At 50.3% G+C, this 27975-nt stretch overlaps 3 protein-coding genes across 5 annotated transcripts in view; 2 read left to right on the top strand and 1 right to left on the bottom strand.

Annotated features, from left to right (window-relative positions):
* The window catches only part of Itgal (integrin subunit alpha L), a 37475-nt gene extending 36015 nt beyond the window's left edge, over window positions 1-1460 (top strand). For both annotated transcript variants that reach the window (XM_075972340.1, XM_075972339.1), the window contains exon 31: window positions 59-1460. In XM_075972340.1, the coding sequence (XP_075828455.1) occupies window positions 59-226 (168 nt within the window). In that variant the 3' untranslated portion in view covers window positions 227-1460. The remainder of the gene's footprint in view (window positions 1-58) is intronic.
* Window positions 1461-5545: 4085 nt separating this feature from the next.
* On the bottom strand, window positions 5546-27754 carry LOC142851334 (uncharacterized). The gene is made up of 10 exons (XM_075975196.1): window positions 25682-27754; window positions 25424-25537; window positions 24035-24922; window positions 16845-16915; window positions 14134-14274; window positions 11073-11272; window positions 9249-9331; window positions 8719-9132; window positions 7901-8086; window positions 5546-7622 (listed from the first exon to the last, which is right to left on the bottom strand). The coding sequence occupies exons 1-10, from the start codon at window positions 25863-25865 to the stop codon at window positions 6028-6030; spliced, it is 3876 nt and encodes a 1291-aa protein (XP_075831311.1). The 5' UTR covers window positions 25866-27754; the 3' UTR covers window positions 5546-6027.
* On the top strand, window positions 8245-11484 carry LOC142849753 (uncharacterized). Of its 2 annotated transcripts, XM_075972342.1 has the most exons (3): window positions 8245-9095; window positions 9211-9319; window positions 9856-11484. In XM_075972342.1, the coding sequence occupies exons 1-2, from the start codon at window positions 8520-8522 to the stop codon at window positions 9310-9312; spliced, it is 678 nt and encodes a 225-aa protein (XP_075828457.1). In that variant the 5' UTR covers window positions 8245-8519; the 3' UTR covers window positions 9313-9319; window positions 9856-11484. The 2 variants fall into 2 exon arrangements, with proteins under 2 accessions (XP_075828457.1, XP_075828456.1); XM_075972341.1 differs by having other exon boundaries at window positions 9211-11484.
* Window positions 27755-27975: the final 221 nt, after the last annotated feature.

A 27975-nucleotide genomic window follows, 5' to 3' on the forward strand; every position in this document is an offset into this window, starting at 1 on the left:
ACGTCTTGCAGGGGCTGCTGCTCTCTGGACATCGGCCCACTCTGTATGTTTCTGACAGGTTGGGTTCTTCAAACGGAACCTCAAGGAGAAGATGGAGGCCGATGGAAGTGTCCTGAATGGAAGCCCTGGTGAAGACGCGGACCCTCTGGCAGCATCTGTAGAAGAGACCAAAGATCCGGGCTGCTTAGAGCCCCTCCATGAGGGGGACAAGGACACTGAGGCCTAGGTCCAATACTCCAACAGCCCAGGACTAGACTTGAGAGCACGGGCACTGATCAGCTTAAGCTACGTGACACTGTGTACGCTATCCTTGGCTAGTCATGGCTGTTCCTAGCCCTAAGTTTCCCTGTTGTGATAAGACTCTGCAGAGGGAGGCTGGGGGGGGGGGGCGCAGAGGCGAAGCCCTGTCTTTGCTAGCCTGCCTTACTGGCCCCCAGAGAGAATCTTTGGTCTAAATTAGGAGACATTGTCATCTCAGGATCCTGTTACACTCCAGCCCCCACAACTGTCCTCGGATGTCCCAGCCTTCTGGATCTGCCGCACACTCTCTCCTGCCTAGGGTCTAGCCTGGGCCCAGCTGACAGACTGCAAATTCCACCTGTGCCATTGCATTGCTACTGCAGGTGCCTTCTTCTTGAGTCAAAGACAAAATTCTTGATGAGCCTTAGAAGACATTGCAAAAGCAGGCCCAGTGGTCCTCCCAGCCTCTGCTGGAGATAAACCTGCCTGTTTCCCACTCTTTCCTGCTGCTCTCTCCCAGTCTGCAGTCACTGCAGCCTTTCCTGTGTCCTCTTCTGCCTGGCACATCCCTGCCTCCTCCTGTCCTGGCAAGGGAGGTTCCACACCTTGAGCGAGCATTGCACCAGCCTGCACTTGTCTCTTGTCTCCCAGGCTGTGTTCGTCCTCTTTTTGATGAATTAATTCCTGCCTCCCAGTGAGCTCCTTGAAGTTAGTGCATCCATATCTATCCTGTTCACCTTGGGGATCTCTGGTGACATCACAGGGTAGGGATGTAGGAGGTGCTTGATACAGTTTCATTAAATTGGTGATGAAGGCTGTGGTATGAGAGAAACAGGATGAATGAGTCCCGGACATTGCATCCTTGAAGCCTCTGCTTCCCAGACTCCTCCACACCCTGCTCAGTCCCCAGCTCCCACACAGAAGGAGCTCAAGGAGCTCCCTGCACAAAGCACACACACGGTGGTTTGAATGAAAGATGCCTCACAGGGCATCTGGACACTTGGTCCCCTGCTGGAGGGACTGTCTGGGTGGTTGTGGGGAGGCGCAGCCTTGCTTGAAGAAGAGCCTTACCCCGCCTGCAGTTCTCACTCTGCTTTGTGCTTACAGCTCCTGTGCCCTCTTGTTTCCTTCTGTCTTGCCAGCCGCTGGCTGCTGTGTCTTCCCGCTGTGATAGACTCTTACCCTCTGGAACCGTGAGCCCAATAAACTTTCTTCTGTAAGTTGCCCTGAGTGTGATAGTCTTTCATGGCAACAGAAAAGGAAGGAACACAGCATGCCTGCATCATGTGTGAAATTACATACGTGTGGGATTACATCCAGTTCTGATGGTCCCGTGCGGGGCCTGGCTCAGCATTCCAGCCTAGCTCATAGAAAGGATTATATTCCTCTACATTTTTACCAAGTAGAACCACAATCATCAGCCCTGCCTCTTTTCTCTTGTATTAGGTTTTGCTTTCTCTGCTTGATTTTCTGCAGCAGCTGCTGCAATAATGCACCCTAACAAAAGCAGCTTCCAGGAGAAAGGTTTATTTTGCCTTGCACTTCCAGAAGGGCTGTGAGCGACTGTGGCAGAGGAGCCAGGAGCCAGGAGCTTGAGTGTTGACCCACTGCCCGGGCAGTTTGGAATCAGAGAGCAAGCAGGATGTGAAGAAGGATATAAAAACTCAGAACCCACCCCTGACCCACTTCCCCCAATGAGGCTCCTCCTCCTGAAGGTCCCATATCCTTCCTAAACAACATCACCAACTGCAGACCAAGTCTTCAAATACACGAGCCTTCACGGAGGTCTTCTCCATTCAGGTCTCCACATCCCTCTCCGCCTTTGCCATCATGACCCTTAAGCGGCTAACCCTGACCTGCAGCTAACATTGTGGTTAATTCCAAACGGAAGCATAGGAAAGAGACTAAATGGAAGAAGAGGCTAAGCAATTGGCAGTTTTTTAGGATGTGGGAGTAAAGAGGCTGGAGAGATGGCTCAGTTGTTAAGAACACATATGCTCAGGCACTGTTCCACAATGGTCACCCTAGGAACCAATGAGTTTAGTGGCCTTCCTTCCGGAGCATAGCTGAGGGTTACCTACAGGAATGTGGGTGCTCCTTCCAAAAACAAGGCTGCAAGCAAAGTCTCGACCTCGCAGGGATGTTGACTTCCCATGGCTACACACAGAGCATCACCTGTCTCAGACTGCCTCAGTCTATGTAGTCCAGCCTCTGAGGCCACGTGCAACTGTGGCACAGTCAAATGCAACAGGTGGTATGGCACAGCTGGGCACTCAGGTGAGGTCCCTGGCCCGCCCCGCCCCTCTGTGAGGGCGTGTCAACACTCAAGTTCAGCTGGAAAGCTTTTTCGAAAAGCTCTTTTTGGGCTCAGCTGGACTTCTGAAGATGGAGACTGGCTCAGGGTATAACCATGTTGAAAGCACCTGCTGCCAAGCCTAACAACCTGCCTTAACTCCTGAGACCACAGAGAGGAGGGAGAGAACACTCCTGCACGCTGTCCTCTGACCTCCACGAGTGAGCCACACACAGCCATGTCCATGCCTACACATACACACTCTCACATACAAACATACAAAATGAACAATGGATCTAAGAATAAAACTCCAGGTGCTGAAGAAGCGGCTCGGTGGTTAAGATCTAGCGGCTCGGTGGTTAAGATCTAGCAGCGTGGTGGTTAAGAATACTTGTTGCATTAACCATTAGGGAGAAACGTCAGGATGAGGAAAAAGCATTCCTTGCTTACGGAGGGCCTGGGTTCAGTTCTCGGCACTCACACGGTGGCTCACAGCCATCTGTAATTCCAGTTCCGGAGGAGCCCACACCTGCTTCTGGCACCAGCCACGTTCTTATTATTCAAACTCACATGTAGACAAACATGCTTGTTCACATAAAAAGTAAAATCTATCATCTATCTATCATCTATCTATCTATCTATCTATCTATCTATCTATCATCTATCTATCTATCATCTATCTATCTATCATCTATCTATCTATCATCTATCTATCTATCATCTATCTATCATCTATCTATCTATCTATCATCTATCTGTCTATCTATCTAGCTATCATCTATCTATCATCTATCTATCCATCATCTATCTATCATCTATCTATCTATCTATCTATCTATCTATCTATCTATCTATCTATCTATCTATCTATCCTGACTCCAAGCAAGGCAGAGAGCTCAGCTGTAACCCCAGAACTGGAAAGCAAAGGCAAGAGGACAGACATGAGTTCCCAGGGCTGCACGGTGAACCCAGACTAGTCAGGGATACAGATTAAACCCTGTCTCTAAATAAATAAATAAACATTTTCATCAGGAAACAGAGGCTGGAAACTTGAGAGCTTGGGGCCTGCTTGGTCTACATTGGGAGTTCCAGGTTAAAGAGGACCACATAGTAAGACTGTCTCAAAAATATATAATTTAAAAGTACATATTTGAAACTAGCAATACAGCTCAGTGTTGGAACACTTGCTTGACAAATGCAAGGCTCTGGACTCAAACGCCAGTCCTATAAAAAATAAATCCAAATATAAGATAAAACAATAGAATTGAATATTTAAAAGCCAGGCATGAAGTCTTTCATTTGGGAGGCAAAGGTAGGTGGATCTCTGTGCATTTGAGGCCAGCTTGATCTACATAAAACATACCAGGGCATCCAGGGCGACACAGAAAGACCATGTCTCAAAAAATAAAATAAAATAAGAAGCCAGGTATGAAGTCTTTGGATACAGCTCCACTGAGTAGAGAGCTGAAGATGTCAGTGACTGGAAGGCATCTAAGCAGGGTGCTACTTTATTTTTTTTATTTTTTTATTTTTTATTTTGGTTTTTTGAGACAAGGTTTCTCTGTAGCTTTGGTTCCTGTCCCGGAACTAGCTCTTGTAGACCAGGCTGGCCTCGAACTCCCAGAGATCCGCCTGCCTCTGCCTCCCAAGTGCTGGGATTAAAGGCGTGCGCCACCACCGCCCGGCAGCACTCCCTTGCCTTGGTTCAACCCCCAGTTTCTATAATCTGGGTGTGGAACTGCACATCTGTACTGCTAACACTCGGCATAATCCAACAGCCAGATCTTGAGTGTGAGGCCAGCCTGGGCTAACTGAACATACCATTTCAGGAGAAAAAGGAGGAGCAAAAGGAGCAGGGAGGAAGAAAGGAAGGAGGCGGCTGCAGTGGAAGCTGGGCAGTGGCTGCTTGCATGAAGTTCATAAAGTCTTTAAATTACTGTAAGATTTCACTTGAACAACAATGGTCTACTTCCAAAAGTACTTTCAACTTTGAAAACCAGGCTAACGGAACTGAGCCTGAATGTCCCTTCCAGAGTTGCAGATCATGACGTACTGAGTCGAAATGGCCTTCCAAGTTATCTGTTCTTTCTAAGTTTGGAGGCCCTGAGGATGGGAATGACACCAGGACCCAAGGAGGAAAGCCACTCAAATGTGCCCCTGTGGCCCAGCTCCAGGCAGAGGCGGAGCTAGGTAGTATGAATGTCAAATCTGGTCTAGTCGCATAGTAACTGAGCAACCTCTGACCTCTGTGACTTGTGTCCTCTTCTGTGAAGTGGAGCAAACCTTCAGGGGGCTCCATCAGGCCCTTTCTGTAGGCACTCCCTCAAAATGTGTCCCCAACAGCAGCGTTCCCAAAGTGGGACCTGCCCTCCTCTGCTAAGGCCACAAAAGTTCATATCCCAGAATCCTCCGGTCTCACTGATCTTAGACCTGCCAGTCCGAGTCTGGAACTTGGATGGGAAAGCAGGTATGGCAAGGTGGTCCTTTCAGTTGATACAGGGGTTCAGAGAAAGCAGACCTGTGACCAACCGATCCCAGCTGGCCAGGCACTGAGAAGTGGTCAAGCAGGTACCCCCCCCCTTTGGGTGGGGCTGAAGTGTGAAGCTGCCAGCTCCACTCTCAGGAGCCTAGGGAGATCTACTGAAGTGCTGACTGGGGATGCAGGGTGGGGTTAAGTCAGGTGTGACAGGAAACAGCTGTACCTAGGTATGAGCACCCTGGTGTTTTCTGGCCTAAGCACAGATCCATTGTTTAGAAAGAGTTGAGGACTTCCTCCCCCCTCCCACAACCAGTCACTCTGAATGTATGCAGCATGCAAGAGCAGGACATGAACTTCAGTGTCCACAGGCAAATAAACCATGCCCTGAACTCTAGCTGCTAAGATCCCACCCACAGAACCACTGAGCACAAAAGATTTCTGAGGCAAGACCCAGAGCTGCAGTTCTGACTGGCGTCTCCCACTGTTCAGGGAACTGTCCACAGACACATCTTAGGGACAAGTCTCTTACCACATGAAAGTTTTATTGAATTCAAAGGGCTCCAAAGCCTGAGGAAGACAAGGTAGACTGGGGTTTGCTCTGAGAGGCCCAGGCCCTACCCCTTGGGCCCCACCCCACCCCCACCTGCCTACCCTTTGCCCTCTTCCTGGTTTCACAAGGGTCTCAGCAGCTACCAATCTACGCTACCCTACTCTAATTCAGTGACACTCCCTTGCCCTCCCCCCCATCAGTACTCTGCCAGGACAGGCCTCCAGCTAAGGAGACTGCTTGCGTGGATCTCTCCTGGGGCTTCCTGTTGCCTGTCTGGCCTCCCTCCAACCCCTCTTCGCAGCCCACTTCTCATACTTCTAGAGGGCATATGACTTCCTGCACCCTGACTCGTCTTCTAGAATATTCCACCTTTCTATTCTCCAGCTTTTCCATTATCCTCTCAAGCGGTTTCTCTAGTTCCCTGACCCCTTCTCTTCCGCCCATCACCTCCCCACCCTTGACTGCTCAGCGCCGGCCGGCTGCGTGGGTCCGCTGGTGGCGGATGAGGTCGGAGCTCTGTGAGAAGGCCTTTCCACAGTCATCACACTTGTAGGGTCGCTCCCCACTGTGCACCCGATGGTGCTGCAGCAGCGTGGAGGAGCGGCAGAAGCCCTTGCCGCACACAGCACAGCGGTAGGGCCTCTCGCCTGTGTGGGAGCGCTGGTGCTGAATGAGGGTGGAGGAGCGGTTGAAGGTCTTGCCGCAGTCGGGGCAGCTGTACGTGCGACCTGGCAGATGGGTGCGGGCATGGATGGCCAGAACCGAGCTCTGGCCAAAGCGCTTGCCGCACTCCGGGCACTTGAAGGGCTTTTCCCGGGCGTGGCTGCGGGCATGCGGGATAAGTGCTGAGCGTTGGGAGAAGCTCTTGCCACAGATGCCGCAGCTGAAAGGCCGCTGCCCAGTGTGCACTCTCTGGTGGCTGCGCAGGGATGAGTTCTGGCTATAGCACTTGCCACACTCTGGGCAGCTGTAGGGCCGCTCGTGGCTGTGGGTGCGCTGGTGTCGCAGGAGGTAGGAGCTGTCGCCGAAGGCCTTGCCACAGTGTGGGCACTTGTAGGGTTTCTGGCCAGAGTGTGTGCGCTGGTGACGAAGAAGGTAAGAGCTATCCGCGAAGGCCTTGCCGCACCTGGGACACTTGTAGGGCCGCTCGCCGGTATGGGTACGCTGGTGTTTGATGAGGTCAGAGCTCTGGGAAAAGGCCTTGCTGCACACCTCACATTTGTAAGGCTTCTCGCCGGTATGGATGCGCTGGTGCTGGATCAGGGTGGAGCCTCGCCCAAAGCTCTTCCCACAGATGCCGCAGATGTTAGGTCGGGGGCCTTGCCCACCCCTGGCCCGGCCACCTCTACGGCCTGGACCACGAAGGGTCCCTGTCAGATTCAGGGGATTCTGGAGCATCTCAAACTGGGGTGTGGCCAGCAGGGCCCCTGCAGGCATATCAAATGGTGCTCCTAGAGGCAGTGCCCCTGCGGGTTGCTCCCCAAACCCCTGAGTAAACGAGTCCAGGGGGTGCACTCCTAAGGAGATGCTCAATGGATTCTTTTCCTCGGGGTTCAGAAGCATGTCTGCACCTTCCTGGAATTTGGAACTTTGAGTTTCAAATTCGGGGCTATGGGTTTTGAACTCGGGGTTCCGAGCTTCATCTCCAGAGTTCTGCGGTGCATACCCGGGACTCTGGGATTCATACCCGGGGCTTTGAGATTCAAATTCGGGGCTCTTCGAACCATATCCAGGGCTTTTGGGTTCATACCTAGGGCTCCCGGGTACATAACCTGGACTCTTGGGATCATAGCCAGGGCTTTGAGGCTCATACCTAGGACTCTGGGATTCAAACTCGGGGCTCTGAGGATCTGACTCAGGACTTCTGGGTGCAAACTCAGGGCTTGGGGGCACAAACCCTGGGCTTTCAGGCTCAAACCTAGGGCTCTGGGACTCAAACTCTGGGCTTTGGGGTTCAAACTCGGGGCTTTGGGGTTCGAGCCCAAAAGGTATTTCTTCAACTTCATAGTCCCCACGGTCTTCTTGCTGAGAAATTGCCCCTTCGTTTTCATTTGTGTTGCCTGTGGGATCAGAGAATTATAGAAAATAGATTGATTGGTGGGCTGGAAGGTCATTTGGTCCGTTACTGCCATAGACTTCTCTTCCCCACTCCCCAAGCAGGGTCGCTGGCCCTAAATCAAGGTGCTGAAATTTACCACCTCCTCTCCAAAGACCCGGGACACCAAGTCTCCACCCCCAACCCCACTCCCAAGTGTCTGTGCCTCCGGCCTTATTTTCCTCCCACAGGCCACAGCCCTATTTCCTGGTACACTCCGAAGAGGCGCGGTCCTTCCCTCACCTTTGAGAGACCCTTCGGGGCTGCCCGTTTCGTCAGGACTGTGCACATCCCCAGGCTCGAGGCCCCACAACGACGCCTCCCGCTCCATCCCTGCCAGCTCCCAGGGCAGCGGCCGTGGCGATGGTGGACGATCCTGCAACCCAGTTCGAGTGTCCGGAGCCCCGAGCCCACACCACCCGCCGTTTCAGAGCCGCCCAGGAGACCGGGCGGCCTGGTTCGGGCCGCGAAGGCCGGACGTCTTGACCCTGGGCCTCTCCGGCCCCGCCCCTGCCCGCGGCCCCGCCCCCCTCCAAGGTCTCGGATTGTCCTGCGGCCCTCACCGGCCCTCGCGTTGTGGCCACGGAGGCGAAGAGACTAGTCTACTCCTCCGGCCGTCCGCAGCCACTGCTCCCAGCCCGAGACCCCTCGTCTTGGCCCCCCGAGCCCCGGCTGGGCTACTGCTCTCCCGTCCCCTCCCCCCCCACAGGAAGTGTCCGTCCCTGGCCAGTTTCCCCCGCTGGCTTGCGCCGCGGCCTCTCTAGGAGCGGCTGGAGGTGGAAACTCGTTGGCATTAACCCTGGACTGGCTCGCCCGGGCGTTGGGGTGGGGGCGACCCGACGCCCCAGAGGCGGAGGGAAGGATGACAGCAGTTTGTGTGCCTACATCGCGAATCTCGGCCTGGCCAGGGACCTATCTGCAGACCTCTCGGACCGTGTGCCCGGCCACTGAGTGTGGCCAAGGGCGAGGCGACAACGAGACCAAGGTCAGCGAGGAGGAGCTACGCTTCCTAGCGCTTGCGGGGGAGGCGGCTAGCTCCTTTCCTCAGCCTCGGGGTTCACTCGGACTGGCCCCGGGAACCTGGGCGACCGCTCGTTTGACCGCGTCTCCAGGTTCTGAAGCCCAGCGCGCGCCAGCCAGCCCAACTACTGCGGTGACACCAGCGCCCACTCCCCCGCCCACGTCCTCCACCCCCCGCGCCGCGGCTCGTTGCCAAAGAGACAGCCCCGCCTCCGCCCTGAGAGGCTCCGCCCACTCTGCCGACGATTGGCCGCTAGGGCTGGCATTCTGGCCGCCACTTCCCACCTCCTTAGATCGCCGGTCTCCCAGGCTCCTGGTCTCATTGAGCGGAGGGCGGTCAGGCCTTTCCAACTGCTGTCTGCCTGAAATGCCAGCAGGAATGAGAGTAGGAGGTGCCAGGCGTCTCCCCGCCAGCTCGGTCTGTGCTTTCAAAACTTTCCCCCGCGCCATTTGTCCTGTATTATGAAGAATGGAAGCCGAGGACTCTTAGGCCAGACACTCCTCCACGTTTCCTTGTTTCCTTCTGCCCTCAGGTTTTACAGGTGCTGAGGGGTCAGTCAGAGATGCTCACCTTCACAAATCCCGAGTTCTGTACTTGGTTCCCGGATTTCCCCGCACTGAAGCATGCAGGATAGTTCCGAGGTGAGGGTGACACTGAAGAGTTCCAGAAGGGAATCAATCTTTAAAGCATCTGGCTTGCATGGAGACTTGGAAGGAAGCTATCAAGTTCAAAGGAAACTCCAATACCCCAAACCACAAAAGGCGTCCAAATACCCAGAAAGGAGCTCAACATGGTCTATAGGAGGTTCTCTGGCAGCTAGATAAAAGCCAACAGTCCTCAGGGACTTTCTGAAGCTGGTTCCCCTCTACCAAAAGGAGTCATTTCCCTTTCCTCTGGCAGAGGGGACAAGTGGCTACCTGTGGCGATGTCACATTTCAGAGTCTGTTTTAGTGTCCTAGCCCTTCTCATCTCCCCTGCCCTAAACTCCCTTCTGCACACAGGCCTCTCTCCCCCAGCTGCTCATTCTCCTTATAGCCCTGTTACTCTAGACGACTGTCCTCTCTCCCCCTCTCCATTTCCCTCCTCCACCTCTCTCTGTGTTCCTGCTTCTCTCACTGTGTTTTCTCTATTCTCTACCCCCCCACACACACCTCTGCTATTGTTCCCTCTCTCGCAGATAGCCCCTGTCCAGTCTGCTGGCCATGTTCAGTCTTCTTCCTCTCTCTGCTCTGGACTCTTCCAGATGTCTCCATCTGTTCTCCCTTATCTACAATAAAAAGCTTTCCCCTTAAGGTAGCACGGAGCAGTTGCACCATCAGTTGACACAGAAGGGAACCAGAAAACACCGGCTAGGCATGGCTTTGAAAGCTGGAGAATGTGAGCCTGGGGAGATGATAATGTCCAACCTAGTCACTTTCTACTCTTCTGCCGAAACAAGTTTGGTAGCATTCTTGACAGCTAATGAGTCAAACTCTCCCATTTGCATGGTGCAGCAGCTGTGGTTTCTTGTTTCGTAACTAAACAAACCAGGGGAAGAAACTGGTTGAAAGGAGAGACGGCATTTTTCTTTCTCTTGAGAAAAGATGGAAGCAGACATTTGGCATATGTCAAGTAGAGAGATCCCAGGGAGGGGGACGTGGTGGGGAAGGACTAAAATTCCAGCGATTGGCAGGCTGAGACAGAAGGAGCCTAAGTTCCATGCCAACCTTGGGGGGGGCACTGTAAAAAAACATGCTAACAGAAGCTTGTGACCATAACCACAAAGATCTTTATGCTCCACCCTGCTTCTCTCCTATAGAAGCATCCTGCCCCAAAACCTTAGCTCTGTGAATCACTAGGGAGCACCCACACAGAACATACTAGAAAGTGCCCTGAAAATAGGTAGAGTTGGGCATGGGGCACCTACATAACGGTTATTCCCAGAGCACCCACAGGTAAGAAACACACCTGTGCAGTGTGACCTCCAACTTGCTTAACTATCAGAAGATTCACTCAGACAAGCAAGGGTGTCCTGCAAAGCACAGCACAGCACAGCAGAGTCCTCAGGCCGATGTTCTGATACGGCCTACTGTTTGCACTCAGCTATCTAGCAACGTTTCTGCCTCCTGGTACCTAGAGAGGCCAGTCTGCCCCTGGCTTAGAATCTGTCTGTACAAAGGGCACTCAATAAGGAGCCAACTTCCACTTGCCATATACACACAGCAGTGAATCTACTCAGACAGTAAAGACTTCTCTGATGAGAGTCACAACTCAGCAGCAACTAATCTAAGGGGGAAAAAAAGGCCTGGGATGGCGAAGATCTACTGGACTTCTTTAACCACTATGTGGCAAAGAAGGGTCCCGTGCATATTCTGTGTCTAGCAAGCCCAAGGTAGCATCTCCTCTGCAGCCAACACCAGCTTTCGGTCCACCCAACTTGGGTAGCACTGCGAGGCCCTTGCTGGAAAGAGGCGCTCTGTGTCCGAGACTTCTGCAAGAAACCACTTTCTGCACTCAAAGGAGACTCCTCTAAAGACAGGTGTCAGGTGCTGTGGGCCTATATACACCAGCACGACTTCAGGGTCTCCGGAAAAGACCACGGCACAGGGAAAGCCCTTTGAGGAGAACGAAGGAAATGAGGAGTCTGTGTGAATTATCCCCTCATCTCGGACTCACCTTGGAATCATTACCCTTGACAAAACTAAAGGAAGTGACATTTTAAAAAATGATGTCATGTGTATGGACCTTTTGTCTGCATGTATGTCTGTGTATCGCGTGTGTGCCTAGTGTCCGTGGAGGCCCTGGGACTGTAGTAACAGACAGTTGTGAGCTGCCATGTGGGTGCTGGGAATAGAACCTAGGTCCCCTGGAAGAGCAGCTCTCACCGATGAGCCACTTCTCCAGCTTTGAAAATGACAGTTTTGACATTACATGTTTTGCTGGTTTATTTATACACTCATTCGTGGTACTAGGGATTGGACCCAGGTCCTGCCACCTGTAACACCCGATTTTGTGTTACACCCTCGGTACAGTTCACGCGCTACTGTACCATATGCGAGTCGGGCAAGGGCCTAGAGATTGAAAGAACATACAAAGAGACCAGGGTCACTAGAAAGGAGATCAGCCGAATGCCATTTATTCAAACTTGGGGAAATCCTTATGTACCTAACTGCTGCACAAGGATTTCCGCCCAGGCAGGTGGGAAATTACCATACCAACAATGGAGTCAATGCCCTACAGCTAATCACCAGGCGGGGCAGGGGGAGCACAGGAACAAACAGAATGCTTTAGTTAGCTGACCAGAAACTGTCCTCAAGATGAACCCCAGGAACAAGGGTAGACCCGGACCCTACAGCCATCTTTGACATTCGTGTATGTCTTCAGACTGAAAGTGGAGTTCCTCCCGATGTTGGGATGTAATCTAGAACTCTGTACAGGCTAGGCAGGTGTTCTACCACTAGGCGATATTCTCATCTACCACTAGGCGATATTCTCATCTACCACTAGGCGATATTCTCATCTACCACTAGGCTATATTCTCATCTACCACTAGGCGATATTCTCATCTACCACTAGGCGATATTCTCATCTACCACTAGGCTATAATATCTACTACTAGGTGATAGTCTCATGTACCATTTTTCTATATTCTCAGTAGAACTGATATTTTATTGACAGAAGTGGAACTCTCAAACTCTAACAGGGATAAACTTCTATGCCTAGAGACTGATTTAAAGACTAAAGGCAAGTCAGGAGTGTAGTTCAGTGGTAGATGCTTCCTTAGCATGACCACGGCCCTGGGTTTAATCCCAGCATTGGACTAAGAGCCAGGCAGTGGTGGCGCACGCCTTTAATCCCAGCACTCGGGAGGCAGAGGCAGGCGGATCTCTGAGTTTGAAGTCACCCTGGTCTACAGAGAGAGTTCCAGGACAGGCAAGGTTACATAGGGAAACCAAAAAGAAGGGAGAGAGGGAGGGAGAGAGGAAGGAAGGGAAGGAGGGAAGAATTGTTTTTAAGGTCTGATCTTTGGCAGACATCCTCTAGAGAAAATTGAAGTGCACAAACTTTTTTATTTTTATTTTTAGATAGAGTCTCCCTAGGTAGCCCTGCTGGTCAGGAACTCACTATATTGATCAGACTGACTTTCAGCTTCTCTTCCTGCATGTTGGAATTAAAAGTTTTGCACACTCAACAAATCTGAAGATTCTGCTAAGTCTTTTGATTCTCAGATGTTCAGCTATAGTAGTGATCTGCTTGTAGAGGATCGGGCTCTTTTATTTGTTTTTTGTTATTTCTTCTGGCCTCTTACCCAGACAGGCCTTGAATTCTCTATGAACTACTGATCCTCTTGCCCCAACTCCAGGGTACTGGGATTAATGTATGTGACATCATGCCAAAATTTTACCATGGGCTTTATGAGTACTAGACAAACACTCTACCAACTGGATTAGATACCTAGTCACTGCCTTCTCTTCTTCCTCCTCCCTTTCCTTCTCCTCCTCTTCTTCATAACCAAGTAAAAAACACTCCAGTTGGCATCCACAGTGCATCTCCCTAGCAGATTTGCATTTTCTCTCTCCAGTTCTTGATCTAGAAAGAAATGTCCTTCAACAGCAGACACACTCAGTCAAGAACCCCGCTACATGGGGAATTTTTGCTATTATGCCACTAGTTCAGACTGCATTGGCCTTCTGGTCTTTGTCTGGAGCACCAGCAGCAGCTTCTGCTCACTGTCCAGTTCAATGAGTTTCTCACATCCAGTGGTTGGAAAAGGAATGGTGATGTCATCTTGATATGGCTGATGGCCTGGGAGTCTCCGCTGCAAAGAGGGCAAGCGACATTAAAAAAAAAAAAAACCACAACACTATAGCAAGGAGGCCTTACTTTGAAAATACCACTGTTCCTTATCTATGGGTTCTGCACTAACTGATTTAACCAAACAGACCAAAAATATTTGAAGGGTTGAGAATGTAACTCAAAAATAATGATTGTTTAGCATTCCCAGGGTACTGGGGGTAGTGGTGGTGGTTTCTGTCTGTGCTAAACATACCATGCCAGAACTCCCCGGACAGTATAGTGTCATAACTATTTCCATAGGGTTGGGAAGTCCGCTCTGGTTTTATTCCTCCAATAACCAGGGATCCGATACTTATCACATAGAGCTACGCTGTCGTGGATATTGTTAGTAATCTAGGGAGACTGTGAGCAAACCCAGTAGTAGAATGCTTGCTAAATGTGTGTGTGGTCCAAAATTCAGTTGCCAACCAAGAAAATAAAATAAACAATCCTGTCTTGAACCCCCACCCAAATGTAAGTGATTTACAAACAATTGATTAGTTTCTGTACACCACTGATGAGTCTGAGATCTTTGGGTTTCTCCCACTGACTCCAAGGGATAGCCTACAGGAGGGTTCAGCTTTTTTGGACCATAAACATCTTCGTAAGCCCTTTTTCTAGAAAGACATGCAAATCTCACAGGAGATTTGGCTGGGATCTGCTGGAACACGGCATCTGCTGCTCTCCAGGCCAGGGAAGCTGTGAGGAGCGCCTCCTCCTGGCGTAAGATCCCGCTGTAGCAGAACCTCCACACGTCATAACAGACGGCGAGAGCCCGCCTCTGGAGAGGGCAAACACCAAGATCAATGAACTGAGAATGAGTGTGGCTGGACCTAAGGGGTCTCATGACCCAAGGAAGGATCGATTAAATAATGGGAGGTTAGATAACAGCAGGAAGTAGAGGATTTGGGTCACGTTTCTGGGCCCTGGGCAAGCCTGGCAAACTTGAAAGTGCTTGGACCTCAAAATAGTAAGTGTGGCATCTTGTAATTGATAGGCTGAAGATAGCAGCACTTTTGGCTTGAGTCTGAACAGGGATCTGGTTCAGCAAGCTGGACTTCCATGTCCCGTGACAAGATGGCATGTGAGCTAATCACCCAGAAAAAAGCTTGGAGTTTAGGGTGACCTGGGGGGGAGTCAGATTTGAAAGCTAGTGGGACGGCCTCTCCATTGTTCTACCCGAGCAGGGCATTTTCTCCAAGTTTCCTGTGGCTTTCTGAGGTTCCAACAGGGAATGGAGCTGGGAGAACACTTGCTCAGTGTGTGTGAGGGCCTGAACCCTGGCACCACAAACAAACAAACAACCCTGTGTTTTGGAAGATCTTGGTTTTATTCTCCCAAGGAAGTTGGAAACAGGAATGGATGAATTAAAAAAAAAATACGGAGGAGCTGCAGAAGTTTAAAGCACTGGCTGCTCTTTCAGAGGGCCCGTGTGTGTGTGTGTGTGTGTGTGTGTGTGTGTGTGTGTGTGTGTCTATCACTGGAGTGCCTACCACCATCGGTGACACCAGTTCCAGGGGACCTGATGCCCTCTTCTGGCCTGCAATGACTAGGCACTCACATAGAGAGAGCACAGATGCACATATAAATACACCCATACACATAAAATAACAATTAAAGTGCTGAACACAGATGTTTCCCTGGGATGGTATTCACAATGAGGCGGGAGTGCTCCACCAAGGCAGGAGTGCTCCATTACCTGTGCTAGACTGAACTCCAATCACAAAGAAACAGACAACAGACTCACAAGGCCCTGAGAGCTTCAGAAAACAAAAGGTTCCCTTTAGCTTCAATATTAGTCCCTTTACCTTAGTCCAGTGCCCATTTGTTGATGACGGCATGGTGGACTTGAGCCTCTCATCTCAGGCTGGCCTTTCCTTTGTCTGGTTCTCTCGTGTGCTGCTCCAGCAGATTCACTCCAGTGCTCTTAAAGGGCACTAAGAGCTGTTTGGAGCTCACGGGTGGTTTGTTGTTCTGTTTTTATTGTCTTGAGACAGGGTCTCCTGTATCCCACACTGATCTCCAACTCATGTAGCTGATGACGATCTTGACCTTTCGATCCTCCTGTGTCTCTCTCCCCAGCGAGCAGATTACAGTCACTCAGTGCCGGGTCCACCTGCCTCTACCTCCCCAGCGAGCAGATAACAGGCAGGCAGGCAGTCCAGTGTAGGACTCTGTGAATGCAAGGCACGCACTCTATCAAATGAGCTACATCCTTGGATTTGATTTTCTTTTTTAAAACATTCTCAGGGGGTACATGGATATCATGGCACATATGTGAAGTCAGAGAACAACTTTCGAGAGTCAGTTCTCTCCCTGAATGTCTGGGCAAAGAATCTAAGTCACTAGGCAACAAGCACCTTTTGCCTACTGAGCTATCTCGCCAGTCTGTCTTGACTTTTTTGAGACACATTCTTGCCTTGTAGCTTTCTACACTGGCCTCCAACTGACAACCTCCAGGTTCAGCCTCCCAAGTATTGCGATTCCAAGTATGCAGGGGAAATATATAATTTTTTCAATGAGAAGCCAGAAACCTAAATTGGTGTGTTTGAAGTACTATGATTCTTTTTGTTTTTATTTTGTTTTGTTCTCAAGACAAGGATATTGTAGAATATTATTTTAAGGTGTATTACTTTTGTTTATGTTGTATTTGTTTAACTCTGTGAAGCTGTGTTACTGTGCCTAAGACAGCTGAAGGTCTAATAAAGCGCTGAATGGCCAATAGTGAGGCAGGAGAGGATAGGTGGGGCTGCCAGACAGGGAGACTAAATAGGAGAAATCTGGAAAGAAAGGAGGAGGAGCAAGAGAACAAGGAGAGGAAGTTGCGAGGGGCCAGCCACTCAGCCAGCCAGCCACAGAGTAAGAGTAAAGATATACAGCAGGAAGAAAAGGAAAAACCCAAGAGGCAAAAGGTAGTTGGGATAATTTCAGAAAAGCTGGCAAGAAACAAGACAAGCTAAGGCCAGGCATCCATAAGTAACAATAAGACTGTGTGTGATTTATTTGGGCGCTGGGTAGCAGGCTCCCAAAACACCAAAAAAGGCCAAAAGAGTAAAACAAGCAACAACACAGGGACTCACTATTTAGCTTTGGCTGTCCTAGAACTCACTATGTAGACCAGGCTGATCTCGAACTCATAGAGTTGTCTACTAGTGCTGGGATTAAAGGCGTGCACCACCACCATCTTGGATGCTTTGTCATTTTTAAGGCCATATCCCACACTGCTGAAGCAGCTGGATAATGCCTGAAGCCCACCAGTAGGTCTGCATCCCCTTGGTCAGTAGGTATAGCTGAAAGTAGCCCATTATCTCCCTAGCACCTCTGGCCTCTGGCTCCTAGCAGTGAGCCCACCGGTGCCTTCTCACAGATAACTTCTGACTGAAGTTCCTGCCACACTGAGGGACGGGGCAGAAGACCCGACACTGTGGATCCGATTGTGGGCTGTCAGCTCTGAGTTCTGGTGGAAGCAGTGGCCGCAGCAAGCAGAGCAGCAGGGCTTCTCCCTGGTACGGACACACAGTTGAGTGACCAGGGCAGAGTTTAATTCGAGTTTAAAAACAGCAGTTTCAGAGGTTTAGTCCCTTGTCAGCATGGCAGGAAGCTTGGCGGCACACAGGCGGACACGGGCTGCTGAAGGAACTGAAAGAGCCTCATCCCAGTCTGTAAGCAACACTCAGAGAGAATGAGCCAGTGGGCCGGGATTGAGCATCTCAAACCGCAAAGCCCGCCCTGAGTGATGCTCTTCCTCCAACAAGGCCACACCTCCTCATTGTGTCACTTCTTATGAGCCTGGAGCGAGGGCATTTTCCCACCACAGTAATGATCCCCAGCAGCCAGTGTTGGTCCAAACTGAATAGTCTGACCCAGAGTAGTTTATTTTAGGCATAGTTAAGCACAGCACAACTCCGTGAAAACTTTCCTGGCGATAAATAACTCAATCCCACGTGCACGATGAAGCTTAAGAGATGACCACATCCAAACTTTGTAAAGAACGTGTGACATCTTCCATAAAGATGGCTTCTATTGATTGACAAGCTCACAATAAGGTCCTGGGGAGGATCGGTGTGGTCTCAGTCACACAGACAGCTCAGCTCACCAGGCTACTAACCACATCCGCTACAGTATCTGGAAAGAGGGGACCCCGGCTGAGGAAATGACTCCTCAGATTGGCCTGTGGGTGACACTTTGGGGGCATTTTGTTGGATAATGACTGGTGTGGGAGGGCTCAGTTCTAACCTTAACCTGCAGGACACAAACAGCGCTCAAGGGGAGGACCAGGGATAAGAAGTAAGTAAGATGAGAAATAAAGAAGATAAAAGCAAAAGCTGGCACAGGAGGTCTTAGGCTGATGACTTATGCCAAGCAAGTTTATTAAGAAGTATAACATTGTCAGATGTGGTGGTGCACACCTTTAATCTCAGCACTCGGGAGGCAGAGGCAGGCGGATCTCTGCGAGTTTGAGGCCAGCCTGGCCTACAGAGTGAGTTCCTGGACAGCAGAGCTGTTACACAGAGAAAACCTATCTTGAAGAAAAACATATAGCATCATAAATACTATTTGTGCAGGGATGGGGGGAGGGAGACGGCCAAGGTCAGCAGAGAGCTAAGTCAGACAGTATTGGCAAAGAGAACATAGGATATACCTCAGACACATCTGCCTAGGGACTGATAACCACAGCCTAGGGCGAAAATTCAGGCTCCCAGAAGCTGCTACTTTGACACCTTCCAATCACAGTCTCCAGCCTCAGACTGGCCTTGCCAAGTCTGTTCCTGGACAAGGGCACAGAGCTAACGTCCCCTTTGTCCTTTCATCAGGGCCTCTGAGAAAGTCCTGGGTTGGTCCAGTTCTCCACACGGTTCACTGTGAGTGGTGCAAACCCGGAGCAGGTGGCCTTGGTGGAATAGGAAAGCAGGCTGAACAAGACACGGAGAACAAGGCTGTAAACCGGCTTCCTCTGGGGCCTCTGCTTCAGTTCCTGCCTCCAGGTCTCTGCCTTGAGTTCCTGCCCTGAGTTCCCTACATGATGAACCATGATGAATTTAGTAAGCTGTAAGGGGCTCAAGCTGCCTTTGGTCACAGTGTTTATCACAGCAAGGGAAATAGAGCAGACTATTGGCCATCATTCTCTCCGAGCAGCCTGGATGGCACCTCTCACCACCACGGGAGCTAGCCAGCAAGAAGATCTGTCCCAGCCTCAGTCTCTCCCTCCTATTCAACCCCATCTTTATCAGGTCCTAAAAATGAGGTTGCTGGACACTCTGCGACCTTAAACATTTGGCATCCATGTGCACAAAATGTAATTCCTGGACTGCGAATAGACTAAGGTCTCTAAGGTATGAAAAACCACACCGCTGGTAAGGATCTTAAAGGCTGAAACATTGATCAGAACTTAGCTTCTGCTGTCAGGCACAGGGGGCTGAATTACCCTATGCTATTTCTAGTTCCTTAAGTAGCTGTTCATTGATCATACCTGTGCCTGACCTAACATCTTTTTCACTACCAAAACCTTTAAAAGAGGGACTGGAGAGATAGCCTTGTGGTTAAGAGCACTGACTGCTCTTCTAGATGGACCCATGCCCAATTCCCAACACCCACAAGGCAGTCCACAACTGTAATTCCAGTTTCAGGGGCTCTGACACCTTCACACAGACACACATGCAGGCAAAACACAAATGCACATAACATAAAAATAACTAAGTCATCAAAAAGCTTAAGAAGTTTCCAACCTCAGCTAAGATGAGGTTTTCCCTCTTTCTTCTGTCCAGGCGGTGTTGTGTTATACTCATTGTTTTTGTGCCCAGCATTGGCAGCATCCCAGAGGCTGGGATGCTGTGGTTGTGAGTTTTGTTTATTTCCTTTCTTAAATCTCTTCCCCTTCCTTTCCTTATTTGAGACAGGTCCCAGCACTCAGGTGACAGAGGCAGGAGGATCTCCGTGAATTTGAGGCCAGCCTGGTCTACAAAGTGAGTTCCAGTACAACCATGGCAGTTACACAGAACAGCCCTGTTTTAAGAAACTGGAAAAAAAAAAAAAGCTTGTTAGCCACATGCTGTGTAGAAGTTTCCCCCAGTATTGAGACATTCCATCCTGCAGGAAAGATCGTAAGTAGGAAGGTCTAGGATTCGAACTCAGATCCTCATGCTTTCGAGAAGCAGTCTTACCACTAAACTATCTTCCTGGTCCCTGCCCCCTTTTTTAGATAAAGTCTTATTTAGCCCAAGCCTCTAACTCTCTTTGTAACTGAAGCTAACTGTATTTTTATTTTGCTTTGAATTAGATTTAGTCATTTATTTTATGTGTAAGTGGTTTTGTTTGCATGTATTGTACCAAGTGCATGCGTGGTGCCCAAGGAGGTCAAAAGAAGGCATCAGATCCCCTGGAACAAGAGTTGCAGATGGTTATGAACCATATTATGGGTGTTGGGAATTGAGTCTGGGTCTTGTGCAAGAACAACAGGTGTTCTTGACTTCTGAGCCATCTCTCTAGCCCCTGGCCTCAAATTCTTGACCCTCCTGCCTGGGACCTCCTAAGTGCTAAGCTGAGAGGTATGTGTTGCCATAGCAACATAGAGGGTGGTTGTCATTGACCTTAATCTTACATGTTTTCTTTCTATGTTAAGTCAACAGCCTTCATCTCCTTGTTTAAAGCAAGCACTCTACGGCTTCTGTCTGGCATATGAGTTGCCAACATCGTTACCCTGGGCTTTAGGGTCATTAATTAGTAAGATGAAAATTAGTTGCAATCCCATGGAGGTTGATCCGATAGCATAACTGAGCTCATGGCTAAGTGAGTAACGAGCAGATAGAATACGCTCTAGGAACTCACGGCACAGAGCATTGGCTCAGATCTTGACGCAGTAGCGTTTGCCATGGGGACTCCGCAGGAGCCCTACAAGCATCCTCATAACATCCATTATCATTCCTTGATCTCTCCGTTATGCAATATGGAATGGGCAAGAATGAGGGCGAACAAGATAATAAAATCAAAAAGAGAATCCAGTACTGGCTAGAGAAAGATAATACAGCCTTTGGCCTCTAACTCACAGATATCCGCCTGCCTTTGCCTCTGGGTGCCGGGACTAAAGGCGGGTGCCACCACACCCAGCAGATTTTTCCTTTTTGTTATGCCAGGGCCACCCACACGCTGAGAAGGGTTTAACACAGAGCCACAACTCCGGCTCCAAATGACTGACTTCCTTGCGACAGGTCTCATTCTGTAGTGCAGATTGACCTTGAATTCAAATCCTCCTGCCTCAGCCTTCCCAGTGCTGAAACCAGACTCCATCACATCCTGGTTAAATGAACAATTTATTTTTATCTATTTATTATTTTGCTTGTAGGTCAGTCTGTGCACCAGGAGGTCAGAGGTGAGCACTGAAACTGGAGTTGTGGATGGTAGTGAGCCACCATGTGGGTGCTGGGAATCGAACCCAGGTCCTCTGCAAGGAACTCATCTCGCCAGCCCTTGAAGTGAGTGGCTTCACATTAAAGAGCTACAAATCCAGGCTGAGGACACTCAGTCATACAATGCAGAGTCCATAGGGCCCTGGGTACAATCCTCAACACACGCACACAAAATAACCAATATATCGCTAGGACTTGCATCATAACTCCAGGCTTCAATCTTGGAAAGTGTATAATACAAATGATAGTGACTATGTGTGGTTTGCAATGATTAAAAAATGTTTTATAAAATAACATTCTCAGGTGCCAAAATATAAGTTTTTAAAATTGTAAGTTTAGGTTGTCTAGATGACTCTGCCGGTAAATATGAGCTCGCTCTCCACCCCTGATGGCATGAACTTGATACAGCATCTACAGAAGAGAACAACTCTCCAAAACTGTCTGATGTGGGGTGTCCTTCTGTATAACTGTTGCTTTCATTGATTAATGAATAAAGCTATTTTGACCAATGGCTTAGCAGAGTAAAGCCAGGCAGGAAATAGCGAGAGACTATGTGGAGTCAGGGAGATGCCACATAGCTGCCGAAGGAGAAGGACATGCAGGAACCTTAGGAACCTCACCGGTAGACCACAGCCTCGTGGTGATACACAAATTGATAGAAATGGGTTAATTTAAGATGTAAGAGCTAGCTAGGAATACGCATGAACTATTGGCCAAATGGTGTTGTAATCAACATAGTATCTGTGTGATTATTCGGGTCTGGGCAGCCAGAAAACTGTCCTGACATCCACGTGCATGAACATACAATAGTAATGATAGAGTGTGAAAGCGTTTCTGAGGGTATGTGAGTGCCCCGTGTGTGGGTGTGTGCGCGTATGTGACCTCAGGCATCATGCTCAGGAACTGCCTTCTCCGAGACAGTGTCTCCTGTTGTTCTGGAGCTCACCAGTTAGGCTGGCTGGGCTTGGTGCTGAGCTCCAGGGACACTCCATCTGCTGCCCAGCTTTGATATATGGGGCTGCTGGGGGTGAATTTGGTTTCTCCAGATCTAGAAAGTACTTTACCGGCAACTATCTTCCCAAGCCCTCCCCTTTTTCTGTTGTTTTAGCTATTATTATTTTTAATTACATGTAAGTATGTGTGCGTGAGTACAAGTGCCTGCAGAGGCTCTGGCCTGGAGCGAGGGTTACAGGCAGTTATGCGCCACCGGGAATGTTGCTGGAATTGAACTCAGTTCCTCTGGATGAGTAGTATGTACAGACATGTTTTGGGACCAAAGCCCAGATAGTGTTGAATTTGTGACCCTCTGGCCACAGACCCCCAGGACTTGGCTCACAGGTCCTCCTGGCAGGAACTCATCATTGCTAAGATGAGACTGCAGGGGTGAAGCTAACATTCCACTTAGTCTCAGCTGCCAGGAAGCTAGGAGAGAAGAATCTTTTGAGCTTGGGTTTTCAGGGCAACAAATACCGAGATGTCTCTTTAAAGGTGTGCTGAGGAGGCCACTCATGGGATAACACCACTTGCTGCTCTTCCAGAGAACCAGAGTTCAGTTTCCATATCAGGCAGCTCACAGGTGCCTGTAGCTCCAGTTGCATGGGACTCAATGCCCTCTTCTGGCCTCTACAGGTATCTGCACACACATGTGCATACATGCACGGACATACACATTTTAAAAAGACATCAGTAGACTGTAAACCCTATGGCTTCACCGTTTGATCTTGGGCATGTTGCTCTGCTTGCTGTAATCTGTCTTTGACCTAAAGGGGCAGAAGAGCTAAAACTTCCTCCAGCTCAAACAGGTGAGGAGACCCCTTCCTGTGTCTAAGAGTGGCTACAAAGGCCCAGCCCAGGGTGTTCCCAGACTGGACAAAGCTTTCAGGTCCTTTCTCTCAAGATTTAGGAGCTGCTGGCCTCTCCTGGGTGGGCATCAGATTGGTGGTGAGGGCAGCGTGAACTCGGCAAAGTGCCCAGTTGGTGTAGGGTCAGATAACTGGCCCCTAGCGCCTCTTCCTGAGGAGGTTTCCTCTTCCAACTGCTTCCTTCCCCAGGCAGTTAGGGGAGGTAAACAAGACGACAGGCAAGAAAGTACTTTGAGAGCCACAGGAGAGAATCCAAGGGAAGAACTGAAAGAAAGCTTGCAAGCTTTGTGTCTGTTTCCCTTCTGCCATCCAATTATACACAAACTCTTTGGTTCAGAAAAAGCTAAATACCACCAACTTTCAAGAGCTGTCTCTCTCCCTCCACCACTGAAATCTGGTCATGGGAGTTGCAACCCTTACCTGCTGGGCCTCCCTTCACACGTGTGTGTGTGTGTGTGTGTGTGTGTGTGTGTGTGTGTGTGTGTATGTGTGTGTGTGTGTGTGTGTGTGTGTGTGTGTGTGTGTGTGTGTGTGTGTGACTGAGGGCAGCCTTGAACTTCTGAACCTCCTGCCTCCAAACACCAAGTGGTGGAATTATAGGCATGTGACACCACACCCAATACTTGCAGTGCTGGGGACAGAACCCAGAACTTCTGTCTTGTTTGCTTGGCTGAATCTTTTGGGGTTGTTGTTGTTTTTTCCAAAAGAAGCAAAAGACCTGGACCTTCTTTAGTGTGTGAAATACTTTGAATTTAAACCTCAATTAATTCCACTTGTTATTTATTTACCTTAGATGGAGTCTCGGGTAACCCAAGCTGGTCTCAAGTTCCTGACCTTCCTGTCTCTACTCTGAAGTGCTGGGGTCATAGGCATGAGCCACCACACGCAGCTCTTGACCGAAGCTAATAGCCCCTGAAAATGCAGCTGGCTCAGTTCACACAGAGCCATCAACTTTAGCCTCCACATTAAAGAGGCAATGGCCTAAACAAGGTTCTCTTCAACCTCAAGCCTGTCAATACTTCTGAAAACTGCCCTTGCCTCTCACATGGAGTTCTAGTGGGTTTCCCACTCTGGCCCAGTAGACTCAGTGCCTAGGGCAGTGGGATCAGTGTGTGTGTGCAAACGCTTCTGGTAATCACCCACAAGACTGTACTCTGTCCCCAGGACCAGCCCTTGCTAGAACTTCTGTGACTTTCAAAGGATGCCAGAGATTCAAGCCTCTGAGCTTCCGACAGTGTGTGTATTTCACCTTCTATGTTGGAGCTCTATATTCCGCACTCCTGGAATATCTCTGGGTAGTGCCTGAAGTCCACAGGCGGATCCAGCTCCCCTTGGCCTGTGGCCGGGGATATAGATAACTGACTGGCTTCTCCGTCCCTATGACCCCTAGCTCCTGGCCGATGGACCCACTGATGCTTCGCCACTGCGGACTTCTGGCCAAAGCACCTGCCACACTGAGGGCACGGGTAGGGACGCTCGCCACTGTGGGTCCGCCTGTGGGCTGCCATTTCAGAGCTCTGGCGGAAGCAGCGTCCACAGTCAGGGCATGAGTAAGGCTTTTCACCCGTGTGGGTGCGCACATGGCGCCTAAGATCTGAGGCATGGGCAAAGGCTCTGCCACAGTCTGTGCAAGGAAAGGGGGTCATGCCGCTGTGTACCCGCTGGTGCTGATGGAGCGCAGAGCTCTGGCTGAAGCAGCGCCCACAATCAGCACAGCGGTAGGGCTTCTCCCCAGTGTGGACACGCAGATGGGTGGTCAGGGCAGAGCGCTGCGTGAAGGCCCGGCCACAGTCAGGACAGCGATGTGGCCGTTCCCCTCGGTGTATGGCCCGGTGCTTGCTCAGGGAGGAAGCTCGACCGAAGGGCTTGCTGCAATCAGGGCAACGGAACGGCTTTTCACCAGTGTGGGTGTACAGGTGCTCCACCAATGTGGACCGCCAGGCAAAACTCTTCCCACACACACGGCAGCCATGACGCTGATCTGCTCTTGGGACTGTGGCGTGGACACCAAGAGGGGGGTGAGGGTCCTTGGGCAACAGCTCCAAGTTGCGAGGGGATTCAGCAAAGGAGGGATGAGGCTCCTTTGGCCCAGCTTGTGTAGAAAACATCTTCTGGGTTGCCTCAGTCTCTTCCCTTGGTCTCTTCCTTTCCTCCTGTCTGCAACCTGCTCGGAGACCAAGAAAAAGCTCAGAATCTGACTCATGCTGCTCCTTGATTTCCACACCCCTACAAGGTGACAGACGGGGCACTGGAGGGGAGAGGCCACAGAATCTGAGCATGCAGGCTGCGTGGATGTCCAGAGGCAGCATAAAGAAAGGCATTAGTGTGGTCCCCAATCCAGCGGGCCGAGCACTTGGCCGAGGTGACCAGGAAGAACGGAAGGAGCCTCCAGAAGGGAACCAAGTGATGGCAGCAGGACAGCCGTGGAGACACAGGGCTCCGATCAACATAGCCTAGTGACCGACTAGATAGGGAGTGGGGGCATTCAAAATACAGGCACAATCACAGTCCCTTTCTAGGTGAATCCAGGGGTAAGCATAATGACTTTGGCCAAGAAAACAGTTCAGGGAAGAAACTGCCAGGCAGGTAAGTGGAGTCACCAGAAGACACCATAATGGGCCGGCTACTGAGAAGTCCCCCAAAGACGGAGTACCCAGTCCTTCACCTGAGTCGGCTTCTTTCGGACACATGGCCACCTCTGGATCCTGGGCACCGGGTCCCCACAGTTCGGCCTCTTCCTCCACCCAGGAGATGAGCGCTGGCTTGGCGCCTCCGCCTCCTGAAGGGAAAGAAAGCAAACCCCACGATGCGGGTAGGCCAACCCCCTTGGTCCCGGACGCCTGTTCCCAGGGCTCCCCGTTCCACGGCTGGACCCATGGTGTCACGCGCGGGGCGAGCCCAGACAACCAGGAAAGGCTCTCACCGAGCGCGCGCAGGAGACCGTAGGTCTCGCGCATCACCTCCCGGTACAGAGCTCTCTGAGCCGGCCGCAGACACCCCCACTCCTCGGGGGAGAAGTACACGGCCACGTCCGCGAAGCTCACCGCCCCGGGCTTCCCGAACGCGGCCCGAGCCGAGGACCTTCCCAGGGCAAGTGGCTGCGCCATGCGGACCCTCCCCCGGCTCGGCCCCGGGCCAGTCCAGAGCACCCGAGAACGTCTGCCCAGCCCCAGGTGTCCGCGCTCGGATACCAGGGCCGAGAAGGAACAGAAACCAGCTCCGTGAGCACCCTAATGTAGGTAAAATTTGAAAACTGAAAGTAGCAGGTACATAATCAGGACTTGAGGTTGCCTGCATAAAAATGGTGGCAGTGGGGTCTCACGAGCTAGGCTCCCCAGCGGTTGTGCCCAGGGTTACGTCACCGGTCTTTCTAGGTCATTGTCTTCTAGCCCTCATCCAAAATGGCCACAGAGTCTACCAGTGCCAGTCTGATAACAAGTCCCAGGCGAGAGGCCCCATGTGGGCGGGGACTTCCCGGTTGAGATGCAGTGGGGCGTGGTGCTGACTTCTGGGGACCCGCAGCTCTCTCAAGGTCGGCTAGGTGGAAATGGCCTGTGAATGGGTGTTTAGTTTTTTGCTTCTGGACAGTGTATTATGGAGCCGGAAGCCTGTGGAGGGACGGGCATTAATAAGAAGGTAAAAAATGAAGCGGGCCCTCAATTAGGGGGTTTCCACCAGCGTGGTATAGAAATCTCAAACTAGTTGAGGAATACCACTCTTGACAAATCAGAGATCTCGGAGCTGTTCTTTGAACAACCTGGGACATTCACAATGGCTCACTTCTAATCTTCTAAATGTCCACCTGCCCATCCAGACTTCAATCCCACGAGGGAATTACCTATCGGTAGTTTCTGGGCTGTTTGTGAGATTCCCATCAAATATCCATCCAAAAGAGGAATGAGGCCCTACTTATGGTCATATACATTCAGACTTTGAGCCTCATTCATTGGTATTTTAATATAAAATACCTATCTATGAACGGAATATTATCTCCATATTGGCATCATTCACAGCAAATGTTAATGTGCTGGAATTCTTGCTCCTGAGCTGGGGAGAGGCTTCAGCCAGACTTCAGGACAAGGGACTCTTTTCCCTTCTCATGCACCCATAATTGTCCCGACTGTCTACCGTGCCTCACTGCAAATCTGTTGGATCAAGATGAGGCTTCTGCTCACCGAGTCTATACTAAGCTGAAAGAGCAGATGTGAATCCCCTCGGCGCAGAGTGACCAGATCTTCGGCAGACTGTGTTGAATTCTGTGTGACAGACGAGGCTTCCTCCGGCTCTAGGAGGCCACTAGCAATGAGCCCCAAGCACAAGATAGCTCAGAATGTGAAACAGATCATCTCAAGCCCTCCTAGCTTTTTCACTTCATTTGGATGATCTGACGTTGTTATTCTGATGTTATTCTGCCACCCTCATCTTTGCCAGCTGGACATCTGACAGTGTGTTACTATCCAGAATGTCACAAATGACCCATTCAAACTATGGGCATGGCATCTGAACAGAGGGTTCTCAGGAGAAGAAATAGAAACAGCTCAGAAAGTGTTCATTGTCCCTAGCCATTACAGAAACACAAATCAAAACAACTTTGAGATTTCATCTCACCCCAGTCAGAATGGCAAAAATCAAGAAAACAACGGACACAAATGCGGGAGAACACACGGGGAAAGGGCGCTCCTTCAGTGCTGATGGGGTTGCGAACTGGTCCCGTCCCTCTGGAAACCGCCGATCCTTGGTCATAAATCTACCGTAGGACCCAGCTCTCTTTTAGGTGTGAACCACCATAGCTGGCGCTTCCTCAGCCTTGTTTATTGAAAGTGTAAACAATCCAAATGTCCTTCAATTTAGAAATGGATAATGGGACCAGGTGCTGGTGGCGCACGCCTTTAATCCCAGCAGTTGGGAGACAGAGACAGGTGGATCTCTGTCAGTTCAGGGCCAGCCTGGTCTCCAAAATGAGTTCCAGAACATCTGGGGCTACACAATGAAACTTTGTCTCAAAAAAAAAAAACAAACAAAACCAAAAAGAAAATGAGATGGACAATGGAAACGTGATGCACTATGGAACGCCACTCAATTGTATAAACAAAAATGAAATTTCAGGTAAATGGATCAAGTAAGGTAATCTATCAAGAAGCAGAAAGACAACCATCACACGTTTTCTCTTTTCTGAGGTTCCTAGCTCCAAATCGTCAGATGCGAGCTTATAACCTG

The sequence above is a fragment of the Microtus pennsylvanicus genome, chromosome 5, assembly GCF_037038515.1.
Source record: "Microtus pennsylvanicus isolate mMicPen1 chromosome 5, mMicPen1.hap1, whole genome shotgun sequence".
NCBI classification, from domain to species: domain Eukaryota; kingdom Metazoa; phylum Chordata; class Mammalia; order Rodentia; family Cricetidae; genus Microtus; species Microtus pennsylvanicus.